The sequence below is a fragment of the Hylobates moloch genome, unplaced genomic scaffold (assembly GCF_009828535.3).
Source record: "Hylobates moloch isolate HMO894 unplaced genomic scaffold, HMol_V3 SCAFFOLD_12, whole genome shotgun sequence".
Lineage (NCBI taxonomy): Eukaryota > Metazoa > Chordata > Mammalia > Primates > Hylobatidae > Hylobates > Hylobates moloch.
In genome coordinates this window covers 47,727,967-47,745,513 of record NW_026652287.1, presented here as the reverse complement: position 1 = coordinate 47,745,513, position 17,547 = coordinate 47,727,967, and the positions used below count along the sequence as shown (strand labels likewise).

Sequence of the window (17,547 nt, the reverse complement as noted above, 5' to 3'; positions counted from 1 at the left end):
GTAATCCCAGCACTTCGGGAGGCCAGGGCAGGAGGATCGCCTGAGCCCAAGAGTTTGAGGCCAGGCTGGGCAACATAGCAAGACCCTTATCTCTACAAAAACTTTTAAAAACTTAGCCGGGTTAGGGGGCCGAGGAGGGCAGATCACAAGGTCAGGAGTTCAAGACCAGCCTGGTCAATATGGTGAAACCCTGGCCAATATGGTGAAACCCCATCTCTATGAAAAATATAAAAGTTAGCTGGGCGTGGTGGCACACGCCTGTAGTCCCAGCTACTTGGGAGGCTGAGGCAGGAGAACTGCTTGAACCCGGGAGGCAGAGGTTGCAGTGAGCCGAGATCGCATCACTGCACCCCAGCCTGGCGACAGAGTGAGACTCCATCTCAAAAAAAAAAAAAAAGTCCAATTAAAGGTTGTGGAAATAATTCTGTGAAGGTAATGATGGCTTAGACAAAGGGGTCAGCAAATTACAGCCAATAGGGCGACTCTGGTCTACTGTCGGCTTTTGAACCAACTAAAAACGGCTTTAACTTTTATCTTTTAAAAAATACATGAGGTTTTTACATTTTTAAGCGGATGGAAAAAAGAAAATCAAAGAAACCTATTTCATGATATGTGAAAATTAAATTCAAATTTCAGTGTCCATAAACAGAGTTGTATTGAACACGCCATGCTCACTGGATGATGTCTGTGGCTGCCACTGTAGTAGCATCACTGCCGCTAAGACGTCTGAGATGATTGGATGTGGTGGCTCACGCCTGTAATCCCAGCACTTTGGGAGGCCAAGGTGAGCAGATCACTTGAAATCAGGAGTTCGAGACCAGCCTGGCCAACATGGTGAACCCGTCTCTACCAAAATACAAAAATTAGCCAGACGTGGTGATACGTGCCTGTAATCCCAGCTACTTAGGAGGCTGAGACAGGAGAATTGCTTGAACCCGGGAAGCAGAGGGTGTAGTGAGCCGAGATCGCACCACTGCACTCCAGCCTGGGCGACAGTGCAAAACTCCGTTTCTAAAAGAAAAAAAAGAGACGACAGAGACGAGTTGTGCTACGGAGACCTTTAGGCAAAGCCTAAGATCTTTACTAGCTGGATTAAGTTTGCCAACCCCTGGCTTAGGCCTGGTAACAGCAGTGAGGCTGATGAGAAGTGGTTAAATTCTAGAATGCTGAGCTAAGGGATGTGCTGACATTTGTACATGAGGCATGAGAGAAAGAGCAGAGTCAAACAGCTTAGGGCCTGGGTAACAAACAGGCCGGAACTGCCACCAACGGGGTGGGGAAATGCAGGTTCAAGGGGAAAAATCAGAAGCTCCATTTTGGACATGTAAAGTTTGAAATGCCCATTAGGGCCAGGCATGGTGGCTCACACTGGTAATCCCAGCACTTTGGGAGGCCAAGAGGGGGTGGATCATGAGGTCAGGAGATCGAGCCCATCCTGGCTAACACAGTGAAACCTCATCTCTACTAAAAATACAAAAAATTAGCCGGGCGTATTGACAGGCACCTGTAGTCCCAGCTACTTGGGAGGCTGAGGCAGAAGAATCACTTGAACCCAGGAGGCAGAGGTTGCAGTGAACCGAGATCACGCCACTACACTCCAGCCTGGGTGACAGAGCGAGACTCCGTCTCAAAAAAAAAAAAAAAGAAATGCCCATATGCCCATTAAACATCCACATGGTTGGGAGGCCAAGGCAGGAGGATCCCTCGAGGCCCAGAGTCCAAGACCCAAGACCCAAGACCAACCTGGGCAACATCGCAAGACCCCATTTCTACCAAAAAAAAAAAAAAAAAAAGAGCCGGCTGTAGGTGGTATGCACCTGTAGTCCCAGCATACTCAGGAGGCTAAGGCAGGAGTATCACTTAAGCCCAGGAGGCCCAAGCTGCAGTGAACTATAATAGCACCATTGCAATCCAACCTGGGTGACAGAATGAGACCCTGACTCAAAAAAAAAAAAAAAAAAAAAAATTAGGCCAGGCACAGTGGCTCACACCTGTAATCCCATTTGGGAGGCCAAAGCAGGTGGATTACCAGAGGTCAGGAGTTTGAGACCATCCTAGCTAACATGGTGAAAACTCATCTCAACTGAAAATACAGAAAATTAGCCGAGTGTGGTGGCACACGCCTGTAGTCCCAGCTACTCCAGAGACTGAGGCACGAGAATCACTTGAACTTGGCAGGCAGAGGTTGCAGTGAGCAGAGTTCATGCCACTGCACTCCAGCCTGGGCAACAGACTGTGACTCTGTCTCAAAAAACATAAAACAAGGCCGGGCGCGGTGGCTCACGCTTGTAATCCCAGCACTTTGGGAGGCCGAGGCGGGCGGATCACGAGGTCAGGAGATCGAGACCACAGTGAAACCCCGTCTCTACTAAAAATACAAAAAAATTAGCCAGGCGTGGTGGCGGGCGCCTGTAGTCTCAGCTACTCGGAGAGGCTGAGGCAGGAGAATGGCATGAACCTGGGAGGCGGAGCTTGCAGTCAGCCGAGATCGCGCCACTGAAGTCCGGGGCCTGTAGTCCAGTATCGAGAGGTGAGGCAGAGAATGTGAACCGGAGGGGGGTTGCAGTGAGCCGGGCCATGAGCGAGACTCCGTCTCAAAAAAAAAACAACCATAAAACAAAACAAAATAGGCCAGGTACGGTGGCTCACACTTGTAATCCCAGCACTTTGGGAGGCCGAGGCAGGTGGATCACGAGGTCAGGAGATCGAGACCATCCTGGCTAACACGGTGAAATCCAGTCTCTACTAAAAATACAAAAAATTAGCCGGGCGTGGTGGCGGGCGCCTGTAGTCCCAGCTACTCGGGAGGCTGAGGCAGGAGAATGGCGTGAACCCAGGAGGCAGAGCTTGCAGTGAGTCGAGATCACGCCACTGCACTCCAGCCTGGGCGAAAAGAGCGAGACTCTGTCTCAAAATAAATAAATAAATAAATAAATAAATAAAATCAAATCCACATGGAGAGATCCAGTTCATTGAGAAGCACCAGCTGCCACCACCCTCCACCCTGAATCAGACAGAAATATCTGAGTGTGCAAACTCAGTGCTCTGCAAACTTTTTGCTCCTAAAATAATTTTGCAAATGTTATACACACCCCCAACATTTTTAAGGTGACATCTAGTATTTTTTACCTAAGCTTTAAGAGTTGCAAAAGATGTCATTTCTGGCCTACTGTCGGTATTAAAAATTTTACATAAACATTTACAGGGCTCTGTTAAATCTATCTAGAGTCTAAATGCTTTAGTAATTTGAAACCTACCATTATCCCTTTAAAAAAAAATAAGAGGCTATGAATAAGCTCTTTAACATTTGCTCTCATTTTGCTTTGAAGTTGGTTTCTGTTCCCCTCCTCATAGGATCTTATTCTAATACATGTTTATGACTGAAAGTTAGCACTGATTACCCTATCATATTGATCAAACTGAAATTTAATTTTTAGGCTGGATGCAGTGGCTCATGCCTGTAATCCCAGCACTTTGGGAGGCCAAGGTGGGCAGATCACTTGAGGTCAGGAGTTTGAGACCAGCCTGGCCAACATAGTGAAACCCTGTTTCTACTAAAAATACTAAACTTAGCTGGGCATAGTGGCGTGCACCAGCTACTACCTGGGAGGCTAAGGTGGGAGAATGGCTTGAACCCGCTCTCAGAGGTGGAGGTTGCAGCAAGCCAAGATCGCGACACTGCACTCCAGCCAGGGCAACAGAGCAAGACTCCGTCTTAAAAAAAAGAAAATAGAAAAGAAACTTAATGTTTAAGAAATATTTCAGTGACCAAAGGTTCTAAGCATAGAAAGAAAAATCCAGGCTAGACATGGTAGTGCATGCAGCCAGGCCAAGATAGTGAGAGCCCTGTTTCTGTAATAAATAAATAAATAAAAAGAAAATTTCTGCAGGAGGTTGCTCACTACAACCTCTGCCTCCCAGGTTCAAGCAATTCTCCTGCCTCAGCCTCCCAAGTAGCCAGGACTACAGACACGTGCCACTGCACCTGGCTAATTTTTGTATTTTTAGTAGAAGAGGGGTTTCAGCATGTTGACCAGGCTGGTCTTGAACTCCTGACCTCAAGTGATCCGCCCACCTCGGCCTTCCAAAGTGCTGAAATTACAGGTGTGAGCCACTGCACCTGGCCTAGGGTGGAGTTTTCTTAGAGCAAAAAAAAAAAAAAAAATCCCAAATCTAGAATTCCTTCTGAGTTAGATGCCCAAAAACTTTCAGTGATCTATGATCGGAAATGTCTGCAATGATTTCCCAGCTGAGTAGCCCCCTAGCCCCGCCCCCATGATTTTTCTGAAAGCAGATTTGTGACCACCCCAGGTGCAGCAGGACTCGGTCCCCAGGGACGAGCTAGCGTGGATCACTTCCTCACCTTCCAGGCAGGTCCCCCAAGAGTCAGTGGTATGGCAGGCGTGACCCGGCCAAGAAAGGAGATCAGGGTCCCAACTCCTAGTCCAGCCATGTCCTGGGGGCTCTATGTGGCCCAGAGGAGCTCTGATCAAGCCTTGGATGGAATACTGAGCCACTCAGCTCTGCCTGAGGGAGGCTGCAGTTACCTGCTGCGTGGTGACCCATTTCCGATGCTCCTCGGGGACAGCAGGAAGAAGCCACAGAACCCACACAGCCCTTTTCCAAGCGGCAGCCCTTTCCCAAGCACAGCAGGGATGTACTTGTCACACGGAGACCTACAAAGGGCTCAACCATGTGCAGGGGTATCTGTCACTCCCAAAAACCTTTTCTGCTAACTGTGCAGTTTGCAGTCACCACGCACACAACCAACACGGACTGTGCCCCTTGCTGCACCGGGCCTGCCTGTGTCAGCTGCTGGGCTCGGTGATGAAGGGCAGTCAGGCGGGTCTACGTGTGACAAGAGCGTGCGGGCAGCGATCCGGGGCCGGGATATGACAGTGCGCACGACTGAGAGAAGCCATCCCCACCAACCCCCAGGCTTGCTGGTGCTCAAGAGGACATGAACAAAGCACCTATTACATAATACAGGGTCACCATGTACCAGGCGCTGTGGAGAGCAGACAGTGGGGCAGAGGGCCAAGAGGGCCACAGTGGGTATGCCCGGGAAGGCCCTGCTGAGGAAATGGGATTTCAGCAGAGGGCCAGCATGAGGCTCCCTGGCGGGGAATGCAAAGGCCCTGGGGTAGCACAGAGTTTTGGGGAAGCAGGTGACACCCGGAGGCTGGAAGAGAGTAAATTTTAGGGGGAGCAGCTAAGCAGCAGGATGGAGCGGAGCCAAGACAAGTGCTTTAGGTTTTACCCCTGAGCAATGAGGAATCGCTGGAGTGCCACAGGCTGCTTTGGTTTCTTGAAGAACAATCTCTCTGCTGGGGACAGAGGAACAGTAAGGGAGCAAATGTGGCTTCAGAGACAGCAGTGAGAGGCTTGGAAACAACCCAGGGAAGAGACTCAGGTGCTTGGACCAGGGAGGTAATAGAGGAGGGAAGGAGTGAAAAGGACACCGTAGTTCCTAGATTCTGAGGTGTCAATGGTTCAAAAGAAGCCGCCTGCTGGGCGTGGTGGCTCTTGTCTGTAATCCCAGCACTTTGGGAAACAGAGGCAGGAGGATCATTGGAGCCCATGAGTTCAAGACCAGCCTGGGCAACATAGCAAGACCCTGTCTCTACAGAAAAATTTTAAATTAGCCGGGCATGGTGGCATGCACCTGTGGTCTCAGCTACTTGGGAGGCTGGGGCACAAGAATCCCTTGAACCCAGGAGTCGGAGTTGCAGGGAGCCGTGATCATGCCACTGCACTCCAGCATGGGCGACAGAGCAAGACCCTGTCTCAGAAAAAGAAAAAAAAAGAGTGGCCAAACACCACAGCAGCAAAAGATGAGCCCGGTTCATGGAAGAGCAGAACCCTCCACTACTGTCATCAAGGATATGCCATAAGCTCAGGACCCGCACTCAAAGCCAGACCTGCCAGTCCCACAGAATGGCCGCACACCCCAAGATCATGCAAGCATCCTCGTCCTCATCAGTTACAGTGACTTTTGAGGGCAGGCATCAATTATGCGGCTGAACGCCTGAGCCTATCCTGTGTGCTCCGTAAGACAGTGGCCTCTACCAAACATACACATACTCGTTCCACAAGTATCCAGAGACCCTCCCCAGGGCCAGGGGTTACAGGGGAGAGCCAGGGACTTACACAAACATGCCTTATCAGAAGGTGCCAAGTGCTGTGTGGAGAACTCAAACATGAAAGGTGACAAGGTGATAAGTATGGCCTGGGTGAGTCAGGGGCAGAGGCTTCTCGGAGGTATTTTGTCACATTCAGACCAGTATTTGGATAGGGATTCTCCAGCTCTGTCCTCTGTGGATCCCCCACCCCTGGCTGGGAGATTTTCTTAAACTATTCTCTGGGCCTGGGGCATTGGCTCACGCCTGTAATCCTAGCACTTTGGGAGGCTGAGGCGGGAGGATCATTTGAGGTCAGGAGTTCGAGACCTGCCTGGCCAATATGGTGAACCCGTCTTTACTAAAAATACAAAAATTAGCCAGGTGTGGTGTGGTGCATGACTGTAATCCTAGCTACTCAGGAGACTGAGGCAGGAGAATTACTTGAACCTGGGAGGCAGAGGTTGCAATGAGCTGCGATCACACCATTGCACTCCAGCCTGGGCAACAAAGGGAGACTCTGTCTAAATTTAAAAAAAAAAACAAAAAAAAAAACTATTCTCTGAAACAAGTAGTATACAGGCAATACACTGTTTCCAACTATACATGTCTCCTCAGGAATTCCAGTATCTGCACACACACCCCCAGCCCACCCTCTGCAATCCTCCAACCCCATCCAGCTCCTGAGAAACATTCATTCAGCAGCTCCACCCATCTGCCCACCTCCTGAGTTAAACACTTCAGGTGTCGGGGGAACAGCTTCTCCCCACAAGGAGCCTGGAGGCTCAGCTCCTTGACTTCAGCCTGTTTCCAGACGGTTCCTGAAGCTCCAGGGCTTGTGTTAACTTCCCACCCTCACCCCCAACTTGGCACCTCACCGTAAGGACAAGCCCAGATCCCACGCTCTGGCCAGTGATCCCTGTTCACTTTCAAATGGAAAAAAAAAAAAAAGAATTTGGAAGGACCCAGGAGACCGCACAAAGCCCTGCATTCTCTCAGGCAGTCTGTGAATGGCTGGTGGGCTCTGCTTACATAAGAGCCTGGTTTGAGCAGGGACAGAGGCAGGGCCATGCCAGCCTGTCAGTGTGACACAGCTACAGGGCCACAGACAGGGCCTTTACACCTTGCAGGGCTGGGAAACACTCATGACCCACATCCAGCTAACCATGTAACTGGGGTGAGTCGCTCTGCTCCCAGTAAGCCCCACACACAATCCACGGTACACTTCTCAGAATAAGGAACAAGTGCTCTGTGCATTTTTATTACAAACACCATGGTGGGCAGGTGCAGTGCCTCAACACCTGTAATCCCAACACTTTGGGAGGCCAAAGCGGGTGGATCACCTGAGGTCAGGAGTTCGAGACCACCCTAGCCAATATAGCGAAACACCGTTTCTACTAAAAATAAAAAAATTAGCCGGGAGTGGTGGTGGACGCCTGTAATCCCAGCTACTCGGGAGGCTGAGGCAGGAGAATCGATTGAACCCGGGAGGCAGAGGTTGTAGTGAGCCAAGATTGCACCACTGCACTCCAGACTGGGCCACAAAAGCGAAACTCCATCTCAGAAAAAAAAAAAAAAAACACTATGGCATGAGGGCCCCCTGAGGACTTAAAAATGAACTGCCCTCCAATAGGGAATCTTTTAGGTAAAATCAGTAGAATGTGGTCAGGCATGGTGTCTCACACCTGTAATCCCTGCACTTTGGGAGGTCAAGGCAGGAGGATCACTTGAGCCCAAGAGTCGGAGACCAGCCTGGGCAATATAACAAGACCCCATCTCTACTAAAAACAATAATTCATAGGTAATTGAATAAAACAGAAAAGGGACTTTCATTGCCATCAAAATGAGGCAGGGCACAGTGGCTCGCGCCTGTAATCCCAGCACTTTGGAAGGCTGAGGTGGGTGGATCACTTGAGGTCAGGAGTTCGAAACCAGCCTGGCCAACATGTGAAACCCGGTCTCTACTACACATACAAAAAATAAGCCAGGCATGGTGGCGCGTTAACTGGTAATCTCAGCTAATCGGGAGGCTGAGGCAGGAGAATCGCTTGAACCCAGGAGGCGGAAGTTGCAGTGACCCAAGATTATGCCATTGCACTCCAGCCTTGGTGACAAGAGTGAAACTCCACCTCAAAAAAAAAAAAAAAGAAAAGAAGTCCACAGGTCTCTCTGGGTAGCTACAAAGCCGTGCCCTGTCAGCCTCATCCCTCAGCGTAGGACATCTGCAAACTCTGGGCTCCATGCCTCTGCACACATCACTTGGTTCCCTCTGCCTAGAACACCATTCTCCTCCCTGGCCCCAAAGACCTCGACCTTCAGGCCTTGGCTTAAATGAAAAGATCTTGAGGGCAGAGAATGTGGTTTGTTCATCCTAGGATTCTTAGCATTGATAAGAGGGAAAAAACATGTTGGAACAAATGAACTAATGAATAAGTGATGGACTGGAAAACAGAGGCAGGGCCCCATGACGGGAAAAGGCCTGGACCAGCAGGACCTGCCCACAACCTGTGTGGTGAGGGGAAGGCCCCAGTGTTGTCTTGGCAGCTTCCATCTCAGGAGGGCCACTGTGCCAGGAGGGTTGAGATGATGGGGAACAGGACAGCCACTGGCAGGATGGACCCAGGGCTTGTGGCCAAGAGGCCAGAAGAAGCCGGTTGCCAGCCAGGCACGGTGGCATACACCTAGAATCCCAGAGCTTTGGGAGGCTGAGGCAGGAGATCACTTGAGCCAAGGAGTTCAAGAACAGCCTGGGCAACATGGTGAGACTGTGTCTCTACCAAGAAAAATCCTTTAAAAATTAGCCAGGCACTGGCCGGGAACAGTGGTTCACACCTGTAATCCCAGCACTTCGGGAGGCCGAGGTGGGCAGATCACTTGAGCTCAGGAGTTCGAGATCAGCCTGGCCCACATGGTGAAACCCTGTCTCTACTAAAAATACCAAAATTAGCTGCGTGTGGCCTGTAGTCCCAGTCACTCGGGAGCCTGAGGCAAAAGAATGGCTTGAAACCGGAAGGCTGAAGTTGCAGTGAATCGAGATCACTCTACTGCACTCCAGCCTGGGCAAGAGCAAAACTCCAACTCAAACAAACAAACAAACAAACAAAAACAAGCAGCCAGACATAGTGGTACACACCTGCAGTCCCAGCTACTTGGGAGGCCGAGGCGGGCAGATCACTTAAGATCAAGAGTTCGAGGCCATCCTGGCCAACATGGTGAAACCTTGCCTCTACTAAAAATACAAAAATTATGGCCAGGCAGGCCGGGCGCGGTGGCTCACGCTTGTAATCCCAGCACTTTGGGAGGCCGAGGCGGGCGGATCACGAGGTCAGGAGATCGAGACCACAGTGAAACCCCATCTCTACTAAAAAATACAAAAAATTAGCCGGGCGTGGTGGCGGGCGCCTGTACTCCCAGCTACTCGGAGAGGCTGAGGCAGGAGAATGGTGTGAACCCAGGAGGCCGAGCTTGCAGTGAGCCGAGATTGTGCCACTGCACTCCAGCCTGGGCGACAGAGCAAGACTCCGTCTCAAAAAAAAAAAAAAAAAAAATTATAGCCAGGCATGGTGGCTCATGCCTGTAATCCCCACACTTTGGGAGGCCAAAGCAGGTAATCACTTGTGGTCAGGAGTTCAAGACCAGCCTGGCCAACACAGTGAAACCCTGTCTATACTAAAAATACAAAAATTAGTGGGGTATGGTGGTGGGCGGCAGTAATCCCAGCTACTCAGGAGGCTGAGGCAGGAGAATGCTTGAACCCCAGAGGGGGAGGTTGCAGAGAGCCAAGATTGCACCACTGCACTCCAGTCTAGGCGACAGAGCAAGACTCTGCCTCAAAAAAATATATTTTTAAATAAATAAATAAAAATACAAAACTTAGCCAGGCATGGTGGTGGGCACCTGTAGTCCCAGCTACTCAGGAGGTTGAGGCAGGAGAATCACTTGAACCCAGGAGATGGAGGTTGCAGTGAGCTGATATCCCACCACTGCACTCCAGCCTGGGCGACAGGGCAGGACTCCGTCTCAGAAAAAAAAAAAAAAAAAGAAAGAAACACAACCCAAGCCCAGATGGGCTGCAAAGGAGATGAGTGGGGTGCCAAGGTGACAGGCAAGGGGTTGGACTCTAGATTGGATGGCCAAGGAAGGTCTCTCTGGGGGACATGGAAGCTGAGCGCTCGCTAACAACAAGGGCCAGGCATGAGAAAAGCAGAGGGAAGGGCATCGGGGCCGAGGGAATAGCATGTGCTCAGGGCAGGAACGTGGCTTTGGGTATCTGCAGAGATGAAAGACAGTAGCGTAGTGACAAGTGAGGAAAGCAGACAACAGATGACAAGAAGCCTCTGAGGGAGGGTTCTGAGCCATGGCACACTAAGATCCTCCCACTTACAGGCAAAAAGGCCTTCTGCCTGTGGCTGGATGGGGGACAGACAGCCAGGAGGGAGCAGAAACACAAGCAGTGTGCTCCTAGGTGAGGCAGCTGTGACAGGCACCTGGTGGCCAGACTGTCTTCCAGCCTCCACTTCCTGGGATGATTCTTTGTCACAACAGGTTAAAAAGTGGGCTCTGAATGTGTTGTGACTTCCCCAAGGGTCTTCCCACGAAGGAAAGAACTGATCATCTCAAAATGTGACTTGCGGCCAGGTGCAGTGGCTCACGCCTGTAATCCCAGTACTTTGGGAGGCCGAGGAGGATGGATCATGAGGTCAGGAGATCGAGACCATCCTGGCTAATATGGTGAAACCTCATCTCTACTAGAAATACAAAAAAAAAAAAAATTAGCCAGGCGTGGTGGGAGGCGCCTATAGTCCCAGCTACTCGGGAGGGTGAGGCAGGAGAATGGTGTGAACCCAGGAGGCGGAGCTTGCAGTGAGCCGAGATCGCGCCACTGCACGCCAGCCTGGGCAACAGAGTGAGACTCTGTCTCAAAAAGAAATTAGCCAGGTGTGGTGGCGGGTGCTTGTAATCCCAGCTACTCGGGAGGCTGGGGCAGGAGAATCGCTTGAACCTGGGAGGCGGAGACTGCAGTGAGCCGAGATGGAGCCACTGCACTCCAGCCTGGGTGACAGAGCGAGAGGCGGAGCTTGCAGTGAGCCAAGATCGCACCACTGCACTCCATCCAGCCTGGGCGACAGAGCAAGACTCCTTCTCAAAAAAAAAAAAAAAAGAGAGAGAGAGATAAGAACAGCATGTATTTCTTATGTTTAGTATGAGATTCAGATATGTTACTAGATAAGAAGCACTTAACACTGCCAGGCGCAGTGGCTCATGCCTGTAATCCCAACACTCTGGGAGGCTAAGCTGGGCGGATCACCTGAGGTCAGGAGTTTCAGACCAGCCTGGCCAACATGGTGAAACCCCGTGTCTACTAAAAATACAAAAACTAGCCGGGTGTGGTGGTGGACGCCTGTAATCCCAGCTACTCGGGAGACTGAGGCAGGAGAATCGCCTGAACCCGGGAGGCGGAGCTTGCAGTGAGCCGAGATCACGCCATTGCACTCCAGTCTAGGGGATAAGAGCGAGACATCGTCTCAAAAAAAAAAAAAAAAAAAAAAAAAAAAAAACCCCTTAGAATTAAGCACTATATTCATCGTAATTTACTAGGATGATTACTATCTTCTGGCTGCTGCGGGAAATGTCCCAGGTATTAAAACATTCTCAGCTGCCACTGTCAATATCAGCAAGAGGGTGTTAAGACCCAGCCTGAACCTGACCAACTAGCTCAAGGTCTCTGACCTTTCTCACGCAGCCAGGCTTGTCAATGAAAGTGCAGGATTCCCGACCAAACCCAACCACCTTATCAAGAGTCGCAAGGCCTTTCCAAGCACCGCCCTCACTCAAGGCTGTCAACCCTCCTCTGTTCTCCTCAGGAACCAGTTAGTCGAGAGGGCTTTGCTGGGCCTGGCTGGTGGAGCCTCTAAATCCACCTGGGTGCGGCTGAAATAGCTACTCCACCTGGCACACACCAAAGCCCACCACTCATCCGGTCCCACTTTCTTGCTACTCGGCCCCGCCTCCTCTCCCCGACTCCCACCTCCTCCTCCTCCTTAGCCTCGCCTCCCCCTCCCTGGCCCCGCCTCTCACATCCCGGCCCCGCCTCCCACATCCCGGCCCCGCCTCTTCCTTCTTGTCCCGCTTCCTCCTCCTGAGCCCCACCTCCTCCTCCTCGGCCTCGCCTTCCCCCCGGCCCCGTCTCTTCGTTCTCAGCCCTACCTCCTCATCCTCAGGGATCGCCTCCTCCATCTCAGCCTTGCCCCCTCCTCCTCCGGACCTGCCTCTTCCACCTCGGCCCTGCCTCCTCCTCCTCAGGACACGCCTTTTCCTGCTCAGTTCTGCCCCCTACTCCTTGGGACCCGCCTCCCCCTCCCAGGCACCCCTCCCCTTCCTCAAGCCCCACCTCCTCCTCCTCCTCGGCCCCGCCCCCTCCTCGGCCCCGCCTCCTCACATCTGCCCCACTGTGTCCAGAGGCGAGCAGGGCCTTACTACTTGTCAAGCGTTAGCTACTGCAAGGTGCTGCACCAAGCTGAGGCTTTCCAGGCATGTATCTGCTCATACAATGCTCACCAGACCAAGAACCCCTTGAAACGATAACCCTGGGAGGCAGGGACAATTATCCCGGTCAATATGAACATCGGGCAGGAGAGAGGAAGGGGCCTGAGCTGTAGCGTTTGCCACTTTCCATGGTGTAAATACCCTACCTGTGACTTAGATATGTCAGCCTGATATCCCTGAACATAGAGTTGGGAAGATGCACACCACCGGCCAATGTCAGCCGGGTCTCGCACACCCAGGTATCATTTTATGAATTAAAAAGCTAGCTCAAGGCCAGCCGTGGTGGCTCACGCCTGTAATCCCAACACTTTGGGAGGCCGAGGCAGGAGGATCACTTAAGGTCAGGAGTTCGAGACCAGCCTGGCCAATATGGTGAAACCCCATCTCTACTAAAAATACAAAAATTAGCCGGGCGTGGTAGTGGGCGCCTGTAATCTCAGGTACTCAGGAGGCTGAGGCAGGAGAATCGCTTGAACCCAGGAGGCAGAGGTTGCAGTGAGCCTAGATGGCACCACCGCACTCCAGCCTGGGGGCAACAGAGGAGGACTCTGTCTCACAAAAAAAAAAAAAAAAAAAAACTAGCTTGAGAGGCTAAAGAACTTGCCCGTGGGCTCCAAATCTTGTCAGTGGTAGTTAAGCATATGAGCCCAGCACTGATCCAAAGCCCGCAAGCACTGCCACCTTCCCAGGAAGAGTATCAATCAATACTGTCCAACCCAAAGGGGAACTGGCCTGCAGCCCTGGAAAAGGCCTTCTTCTCTCAGGTCCCTCATCTGTAACTTTACAGAAGTTAAACCAGAAAAATTCTCTCAAGCCTGGGGCTCTGAGATTCTGAGTGCCTACAGCAAAGAAATGGCCTAAGTACAAAGCTACCGCCAGGGGGACAGAAGGGATTCCACCAGAAGCTGCCCAGTGAGTCACCATCTGCTCAAAGCAAGAAGCCTGCAGGAAAATCTGAAAAGCCTAAGATCCCCTCCAACCCCCTCAGGATCTTGGCCTGAGTCAGGCTAACATAGGAAAGGTCTTTATAGCTCACCACAGCTCAAGGCTCGCCACTTTCCCTTTCTTTTTTTTTTTTTTTTTTTTTGAGATGGAGTCTCGCTCTGTTATCCAGGACTGGAATGCAGTGGCGCGATCTCGGCTCACTGCAAGCTCCGCCTCCCAGGTTCAAACGAATTCTCCTGCCTCAGTCTCTCGAGTACCTGGGATTACAGGCACCCGCCACCAGGCCCAACTAACTTCTTCTATTTTTTACTAGAGACGGGGTTTCACCATGTTAGCCAGGATGGTCTCGATCTCCTGACCTCGTGATTCGCCCGCCTCAGCCTCCCAAAGTGCTGGGATTACAGGTGTGAGCCACAGCGCCCGCCCATTTTTTATATTTTTAGTGGAGAGGAGGTTTCGCCATGTTGGCCAGGCTAGTCTCAAACTCCTGACCTCAGGTGATCCTCTTGCCTCGGCCTCCCAACATGCTGGGATCACAGGCATGAACCACTGCACCCAGCCAAGGCTCATCACTCTCAATCCTGCCCTTACTGCAATGGGCAGCCCATCCGATTTTAGGGCAGAGAAAGACCCTCTCCCAGCAGTCCACACTGACCCACAGCACCTCGCCCTCCCTTCAGGGATGCTCTGTCCTCAGAACACAGCAGGACAGCCACCAGCTGTCCTAGGGCAGCATCGGCAGAGAAGCCATCAGTGTGGACAAAACTGGAGTCAGACAAACCCAGGTTCAGCTCCCTGGCTTCCAGGCTCCGTGACCTTGACCAGCCTAGTTTACCTCTCTGAGCCTTAGTTGCATTATCTGTAAAGTAGAACACTAGTCCCCATCTGATCAGGTGCTAATAAGACTCACCCCTGGGCAAGGCGCGGTGGCTCACACCTATAATCCCAGCACTTTGGGATGCCAAGGCAGGAGGATTGCTTGAGCCCAGGAGTTCGAGACCAGCCTGGACTAACATGGTGAAACCCCATCTCTACTAAAACTACAAAAATTAGCCAGGCATGGTGGCACCCACCTGTAATAGCTACTTGGGAGGCTGAGGCAGGAAAATAGCTTGAACCGGGGAGGTGGAGGCTGCAGTGAGGTGAGATCGCATCACTGCACTCCAGCCTGGGTGACAGAGCAAGACACCCTCACAAAAAAAAAAAAAAAGGCTAGGCATGGTGGCTCACTCCTGTAATCCCAGCACTTTGGGAGGCTGAGGCGGGCGGATCACAAGGTCAGGAGATCAAGACCATCCTGGCTAACATGCTGAAACCCCGTCTCTACTAAAAAATAGAAGTTAGCTGGGCGTGGTGGCGGGCGCCTGTAGTCCCGGCTACTCGGGAGGCTGAGGCAGGTGAATGGCGTGAACCCGGGAGGCGGAGTTTGCAGTGAGCCAAGATGGAGCCACTGCACTCCAGTCTGGGCGAGAGTGTGAGACTCTGCCTAAAAAAAAAAAAAGAAAAGAAAAAAGAAAGAAAACATCCTAAATGTGGGTTATGGGGATCCCAAGAGGCTCGCCTCTGGGTACTCAGCTGCGGGAAATGGGCAGCGACCTGGACTGCTGGAGGCTGAAGAGAGACTGATTTTCTCAGGAATTAACAGGCTCATTTACAAGATGTAGTAGCTGTTTTTCCAGTTGCTACTGGGCTCATTACTTTGAGTCTCATCTGCAGTGGCAAAAATAGCAATAAAATAAAAAAATACATTAAAAAAAAAATACCGTATCCTAGGATAAGCAGTTTGCTTACTGACCTAGCTCTGACCCCAAGACAATGCCAAGGCCTGCTCTGGTATTCTAAGAAAAGGGCTTCAGCCAAGGCCTGGAGGTGACCTGTTCTAGAGAGAGGCTTCACCTCAATTAGGCCACAGAGTGGATAACTTTTCCTCTCAGATCAGGTGAGATTTGGCAGTGATATGAGGCTACTGTGGAAACAGCCACCGATCTCCCCTCCTGCTGGGATCCCAACTGCCATGATAACAGTCCTCAACCAGACATTAATTCGTTGTGTGACAGTCAACACGTCCTGCACCCCTCTGGGCATTACCTCTATCAATTGTAAACTGCACTTCATAATCTCCAAGGTCTCTCCAGGGGCCAACCTCTCAGTGGACAAGAGACTGCTTGAGGGTGGGAAGATGGATTTAGTCCCAAGCAGAAATAGATTTTTTTTCTTTTTTTTGAGACAGAGTCTCGCTCTTGTCACCCAGGCTGGAGTGCAGTGGTGCGATCTCAGCTCACCACAACCTCTGCCTCCCGGGTTCAAGTGATTCTCATTCCTCAGCCTCTCAAGTAGCTGGGATTACAGGCGTGCACCACCACACCCAGCTAATTTTTTATTTTTTGTAGAGACGGGGTTTCATCATGTTGGCCAGGTTGGTCTCAAACTCCTGACCTCAAGTGATTCACCCGTCTCAGCCTCCCAAAGTGCTGAGATTACAGGCATGAGCCATCTCGCCGGCCAGAAATATACTCTTTGATGTAGATAAACCTTTTCTCAAATTGCTTGTTAAATGTGAGTGAAAGCATCCTTTCTATTTTTACTGACCTACAATAAACACATGCAGTTAAACTAATCTGCTTGCTATGCAATCTGCTGGGCCGGGAAACAACTGCTTCTCCCACCCAGAAGCCCTGTAGCTATTGCTTCTATGGGTACTTGGCAAAAGGTTGGCAGAGAATAACAAACAACACAGCAAAATAACAATTTATTTTTTTCCTTCAAGGTCACTATGAACAGTGAGTTTGAAGCTTCCTCTTTCTTTTTTTTTTTTTTTTTTTTTTTTTTTTTTTGAGACAGACCCTGGCTCTGTCGTCCAGGCTGGAGTACAGTGGCATGATCCCAGCTCCCTGCAGCCTCTGCCTCCAAGTAGCTGAGATTACAGGCGTGTGCCACAACACTCGGCTCACTTTTGTATTTTTAGTAGAGACGAGGTTTCTCCATGTTAGCCAGGCTGGTCTCAAACTCCTCACCTCAAGCCATCCGGCCACCTCAGCCTACCAAAGTGCTGGGATTACAGGCGTGAGCCACCATGCCTGGCCAAAGCTCCCCCTTCTTTCTGGGAGAGAAAAGGATTAAGTACGGTGGAGCATATCCTCCAGTCCAAGTCTTGGGCCTCAGGCTGTGCCCAGCTTCCTGGAACAAAAGCGCGCACCCCCAGGGTGCTCAGAGGCCTACTTTATCTGACTGTTAACTAGCAAAACTAAACCAACTACATTTGCAAAATGCCATATGGATGTTCCAAACTGCATATTTCAAGCTGGACGTGGTAGCTTTTTTTTTTTTTTTTTTTTTTTTCAAACAGGGTCTCTCTTGCCCAGGCTGGAGTACAGTGGCCTGATTTTTGGGCTCACTGCAGCCTCAACCTCCTGGGCTCAAGCCATCCTCCTGCTTCAGCCTCCCGAGTAGCTGAGACTACAGTAGTGGGACTACAGGTTTAGACAGAGTTTGAGAGGGGAATCCACATCAGAACTTTATTCTAGAATGAAAACTTAAATGACAGAGATTATTGAATACAAACCTCCTCATTCTTGATATACCATGTCAAAAATTACAGGATTTCTGGGTTAAAGGCTTCTAAGGGGCCGGACACGGTGGCTCACACCTGTAATCCCAGCACTTTGGGAGGCCAAGGTGGGTGGATCACCTGAGGTCGGGAGTTCGAGACCAGCCTGACCAACACGGAGAAACCCCGTCTCTACTAAAAATACAAAATTAGCCAGGCGTGGTGGCTCATGCCTGTAATTCCGGCTACTCGGGAGGCTGGGGCAGGAGAATCACTTGAACCCGGGAGGTGGAGGTTGCGGTGAGCCGAGATCACGCCATTGCACTCCAGCCTGGGCAACAGAGCAAAACTCCGTCTCAGAAAAAAGACTTCAAAGGATTGTGGGTAAAT

At 50.9% G+C, this 17,547-nt stretch overlaps 1 protein-coding gene across 2 annotated transcripts in view; it reads right to left on the bottom strand.

Annotated features, from left to right (window-relative positions):
* Positions 1-17,547, bottom strand: part of TECR (trans-2,3-enoyl-CoA reductase) — a 38,469-nt gene that overhangs the window by 19,090 nt on the left and 1,832 nt on the right. Inside the window, exon 1 of one of the 2 annotated variants that reach the window (XM_032169952.2) lies at positions 4,364-4,482. The exons of the other annotated variant lie outside the window; for it this stretch is intronic. Coding sequence (XP_032025843.1) covers positions 4,364-4,453 — 90 coding nt within the window. The 5' untranslated portion in view covers positions 4,454-4,482. Of the gene's footprint in view, positions 1-4,363; positions 4,483-17,547 lie in introns of those variants that run through there. 2 annotated transcript variants of the gene reach the window in all.